Genomic DNA, 5,850 nt, shown 5'->3' on the forward strand with positions numbered 1-5,850 from the left:
TGTTGTAGGTTGCTAATTGTTATGTATTTCAGGTTTCCCAATGATTTTGAAGGTTTAAGTTGAGCGAGAATTATGTGGGAATATAGATTTGCTTATTGAAACAAGTTGAAAAAACTCCCTTTCGGGAAATCTATAACTACCAGCAGCAATTTTCATATATACATGCATGATTCATACCTCTTGGACGTTTTTCTCACACTATACCAAAAAACTTCCCTCATGTAGCCAACAACTTTATATTGAAAATTAGAGAAAGAAAGAAAGAGTGAAACATACATATAATGTTCTCTTTTTAATTTGATTGAAGGTAAGTGAAGCCATAAATGCTTTTAACTATTTGACGACACAAACATTTTTTTATCTAACAACCGAACGAGAAATTTGATTAAGAAATTTATTTACAACCCAAATGCATCAATTGCAAGCTTACTAGATCCACTTTAATTTAGACCTCTGAAACAATAGTTGGCTTTATACAATCAACACTGGCACACAGTCCAACTGATCTAACCATTTCTCCAAGGCTGCAGAAACAAAAAATATTATTACAATTCGTTAATAAAATGCATCATATGAAAAATGAAAATAGAATTTTAAAATTGTTTCTTAGATAAGATAATGCTATGGTGAAGAGTGCAAATTATTTCTTTTAGTAAATAAAAAATTTACATAAAAATTATTATGTAAAATGCACAATTTGTTTTTATAAATTTTACAAAAAATTTTGCTCTTCATCTAATTCTACTCCTCAATATAAAAAAAAGTACTCTCTTAGACAACACAAAACAAGTCTTTAGACAACTTTAAGTCCATTTTTATATTTGTAAAAAGATGGAAAGTAAAAAACATGTATCTGTCTATTTCATATTAAAACATAAACTTTTATTCTGATAGTGTATTAAAATTAAATTCATATATATAAAAAAAGGATTGGAAGTACCGATCGAAGCTGTTCCTGGCTTTGTCGATATGGTCAGTGCTATTTCTGGGCTTCCCGGAGCGGTCTGTGCTCCTTGTAGATGTTCTTGATTTCTCTTTGCTATCTGTGCTTAGTCTAGACTTGTCTCTTTTACCCGTGCTACATCTCGGCTTCTCTCCGAGTTGGACCATGCTTGATTTCGCCTTTTCATCATCTGGAGGAGTTGTCCTGTGGTCAGCTGCATTTTCTTCCAAGCTTGGTAATGGTAATTTCTCTATAGCGGATATGAATTGTCTTAAGTGCCTTAGGTACTCAGGGTATAGTTCTAAGTTGCAATGTTTTCCACCTTTGATCCATAGAGGTTCATACTTTACATTCGACAGTTCCCATAGTGTCTTGCCATGAGAGACATCAACCACTTCATCTTCTGTTCCCTGAACAAAGTATTTATCCGTACATCTTCATCATTCAATCAGTATTTTTAAGAGTAGGTGAATGTTACAGTGGCTAAAAAGTTATGTCTATTTATTAAAAAAGATTAAAAAAATATTTAATTTAAAAGATAAATAATAAATAATTTTTAAAAAATTAAAATTTACTACAAATAAAAATAAGTTAGACAAAATTTAGACATCAACTCATAGTCATCATAGAATTAGCGTTAAGAGTAATCTAAGAATGTTGATTGACAATCATTTAATATTTCTTTAGTCGAAAATTTTAGATATAAAACGAAAACAAGAATTAGAAACAGAATCTAATAGACTAATATCAACTCAAGGCTCAATATCTCTTTACTACTCTTGTATAATTAATTATGCTTCTCGTAATAGTATCTGATCCTACCAAATGGTTATGCATATAGTTGACAAGAACTAGACCAAGGCTATGGTTTGGTAATTTTTTTGGGTAGAGGTGCAAATAACTCGTTTTGTATTTGCTAAACTAAAAAGATTTGTACTTATATTTATATTTGCCATTGTAATTTTTAGAAGTTAAAAGTTTTATTAAAAACATTTAAAGGAGTGATTTAAAAATACTATTAACTTGTATTTATTAAAAGTAAAAAATTTAATATAATTTCATCTATTAATAAATATCTAAATTTATTTTATATTTATGTTTATTATTATTTTTTATTATGATCTTTTTAAATTTAAAAAATTATTTTATTAAATATTATTATTATTATTATTATTATTATTATTTCTATTTATTAAAACTATTTTTAATTAAATTTATCAAATATAGATAATATAATTTTTAAAAAGTTATTTTCCACAAGTTAATTTTATTTAATTACTTTCGAAAAATAAAAATGTACGTTATTAAACCGATCTACCCTAATAATATTGACCCCAAAATATCACATTTTCATTGTCCCACACACAGTTTTTGTTGAGAGATGGTAAGTGCTAAATTTGTTTAGTAGTTCCATAGTAATAGAGACAGGCCAATTTGACAAATTTTACACTTTTGTCTTTGTTTCTCCTGTTTTCCTATTTTAAAATTATGCTCCAGCCTCCAGAGACCATTTTCAAACTCTATTAAAGATAGGTGTTTGTTATTATACTTAAAAGATATTACTTAATTGTTAAACTAGATTAAATAATTAATTTTAAATTTAAAAGAATAAAAACTAAAAAAATTTAAATATTTAAAAATTAATATAAAAAATAATTTAAACAAAAATTAGACACCAAATAAAAGACACCATAAAATTAGCCAAAAAAATATTAAAGGGAAAGCAGTCTTATTTTATTTTTGGCAGTAAGAGTGTTAATGCAATCAGGTAGGCTAATTTTTTTATATGTACCCATGTATTGGCATGAGAATGTCAAATCAGAGAAAGCAAAAGGGTGCGAGGGAACTTTTATTGTTGCTTGCTTACCAAAAATATCTTTTGGTGTCAATTGTAGGTAGAAAAGGTCAACTTGCGTGTGCACACTATTCACCAATCATGTTCCTCTTCTAATTTCGAATGAGGATTGATGGTATGGTTAACCGAAGTTGAAAAATTAATTAAACTTTTGAAATTAGACTAAAGCAACTTGAACTGCAAGCAAAGTTTTAGAACAATATCTCCTCATTTCATACGGAGTATTGACATATTATTCATGCTAAATTTATGATTATAAGATAAAAAAAAATAATCTTTATGATAAAGGTTCTGCTAGGGAATCAACTAAGAGTGAAGTCAATTCTAACCAATTAGTTGAAAAATAGGTTCATTATATATAAAGACCTTTATATAAATGGCGAAATTAAGCATATACTCAAATGATCATAAATTAAACAAATATGAAGAACGAATAGAAGAAACACTTACATGGATTACCAGAATAGGACAATTCACTAGTGGAATTTTGTCAATGTTCTGCAGCGAGGTAGTAAGCCATCCAAGAATATGAATAAAAATTAACAAAACATTACAAGATATTAAACGAGTGTCATGTATGTTGAAAGCAGAATCATGATTTATGAACCTTATAAATGTCAAACCAGAATGATTTCTTAACAGGGTACATGACTCGCAGACCGGACATGATCGGACTGTGAAGGATTACGGCTCGCAGGCGAGGCAGACGGGTGGCCAATTCAAGAGTCGGGCCACTTCCGACCGATTGGCCATACAATATTATGTCCTCTTCTTTAACTCCAAATTTCTCCTTAAGGCATCTATATGCTGCCTCTATGTCTGCATAAGTGTCTTGTTCACTTGCCTGAACATTCAGCCGAACACAAGTTGAACTAATTCATTAGTTACTATTGAAGTAGCAATTTAGTGCCGATGGATTCTAAATCAAAGTTACATTCACGGAAACCATCCTACTAAATCATTAAACTTCAAACTGATACCATTTCTATTACATTAAGTAAATTAATAGGTGAAAACTCAGGTGTAGTTAACTTCATGTGAAGTTGATAGTTGAGACCATCTAACGGCTCTCAACTATCAACTTCACGTGAAGTCGACTGCACCTGAGTTTCCACCAAATTAATATTATAACATAGTTGAAAACTCAGGTGTAGTCGACTTCACGTGAAGTTGATAGCTGAGAGCCGCTAGATGAAAATTTAGTCAAATCAATCAAATCATCTAATAACTCTGGGTTATCAACTTCCCATGAATTCGATTCCACGTCAGTTTTCACCTAAAACATAATGTAATGAATAGCAAACTAACTAACGAGAGATGTGTTTCTAACATTTGTATATCACGCATGGTTTCTTTAAAATTATCCTACTATACTTTCACCATTCATTCTTCTATATTAATTCAATCACTCAATGCCATGATTTATGTCAGAAAAAATAAATAATAAAGGCAAGTTATTCCTTCACGGATGAAAGTACATATATTTGATAGGAACTTTATTTCATTTTCATAACAACTTGTGAGTACCTAATTTTGGTTGGTAATAAACAAATTGGTGTTGCTTCCTCACCAACCATTTTTGTGATTATTTATATGCTTAGGGGGTTGTTAGGCTCTAGGCTCTATAAAGTAAGATCGTATATTATTAATATTGATATTATTATGATACTTTATAATTCCTTTTGACTTTTCTGCAAAGGAAGGCAATCACACGTGCTATTGCTCAAGCATTGTGGGCATCAGCATGCTGTTTTACGCACTGCACAAATATGAAAAAACAGAAAAACAAAAAACAAAATCTAATTTATGTAACATGCATAGGTAAAAAAGAAGCAGATCATCATACACCTTTCCAGAAGACTGTCCATAGCCAGAATAATCGTACCTGAACATCAGCCAAACAAAGATTTAGATTTGCAAATGATATTTATATGTTCGGAAATATATAGAGTAAATTACTAAAAAAATATTTGAAAACTTAAAGTAGTTCTCACAAAAACAATCCTTTGAAGATAAAAAAAGACCGAAAATTAAAGATTTCAAATAGCCCTGTTTTTGTTGCCGAAAACATAGCGTGCCATTAGATAAAAGTGTTGGTGGCACTCTTAATATTTCTCTTCTTTTAATAATAAGAAAAAAGAAAAGAAAAGAAAATCCATTAGATAAAAGGGAAATGGAAGGAGAGAATTTAGATGACAGACCCCATAAGATTGAGACGAAGATGAAGACTAAGCTGAGTGAAGATGGGATACATATGACCAATATCAGCAGCATTGCCATGTGAGTAAAGTAGTGTAAGTGTTGCCCTTTTGTTCTTCACGTACATACACACAATGCTATTCCCTCTCTTTGTTACAACCTTCATAACTTCAACCTCATCATCTTCTCTCTGGTCACAAACCTCCGATGATATCCTTAGCTTTCCCCCATCATCACTCTTCAGATTGTATGATGGAGGGTCTGGTGGAAAGAATGCAAATCTTGATGCCATAGATGATGTTGCATTACCCATTAGATGTTGCTTAATTGAATGAGAACGAGTGACAAAGATTCTCTACTCCACTTCAGAATCTGATCTCGACCCTAATATTGTTGCTGCTAATACATGGCTTCTATCTCTTAATTTGGTCACTCTCTAGTAAAATGTTTTGAAAATGATCATGCTTGTTGGAGAGATAGAGAGAGAGAGAGTAGGGGTCTAATACTAAAGAGAGGGAATTAGAAATATCATTTAATTTGGACAATAACAGGATTATATACTACAAATAGTGAAGAATTACCTTTTTTATTTTTGTTAAAATTTACAGGATTTATTTATTCTTTATAATTACCATTTTTCTGTTTTTTGTTAAATAAAATTGAATTTTACCATATTACGCGCTTCTCCTTGGCTTTTACCATTCATCAAGTTACCAACATATTACATAAAGAATCGCATAATTGGGAGACCTAAAATATTGCTAAAACAGAGACAATAAAAATAGAGAGCAGTCTTGATTCTTTTGGTGTGCCTTGTCATTGCATCAAAGACACAACATATGAAGGACGGCCC

The 5,850-nt window shown here is 30.5% G+C and overlaps 1 protein-coding gene across 1 annotated transcript; it reads right to left on the reverse strand.

Moving 5' to 3' along the window:
- Positions 1-273: 273 nt before the first annotated feature.
- Positions 274-5,533, reverse strand: LOC112802748 (uncharacterized). The gene is made up of 6 exons (XM_025846092.3): positions 5,000-5,533; positions 4,647-4,683; positions 3,406-3,642; positions 3,249-3,296; positions 941-1,353; positions 274-524 (listed from the first exon to the last, which is right to left on the reverse strand). The coding sequence occupies exons 1-6, from the start codon at positions 5,308-5,310 to the stop codon at positions 446-448; spliced, it is 1,125 nt and encodes a 374-aa protein (XP_025701877.1). The 5' UTR covers positions 5,311-5,533; the 3' UTR covers positions 274-445.
- Between the last annotated feature and the right edge of the window lie 317 nt (positions 5,534-5,850).

Source organism: Arachis hypogaea, chromosome 5 (assembly GCF_003086295.3).
Source record: "Arachis hypogaea cultivar Tifrunner chromosome 5, arahy.Tifrunner.gnm2.J5K5, whole genome shotgun sequence".
Taxonomy (NCBI): Eukaryota; Viridiplantae; Streptophyta; class Magnoliopsida; order Fabales; family Fabaceae; genus Arachis; species Arachis hypogaea.

Coding starts and splice junctions, on each gene's coding strand:
- LOC112802748 (XM_025846092.3), bottom strand. CDS start 5,310: ATGGGTAATGCAACATCATCTATGGCATCAAGATTTGCATTCTTTCCA. Junction 4,684..4,999: donor CTTCGTCTCAATCTTATGGG/GTCTGTCATCTA, acceptor GCTGATGTTCAG/GTACGATTATTCTGGCTATG. Junction 3,297..3,405: donor TCTGGTTTGACATTTATAAG/GTTCATAAATCA, acceptor ACCTCGCTGCAG/AACATTGACAAAATTCCACT.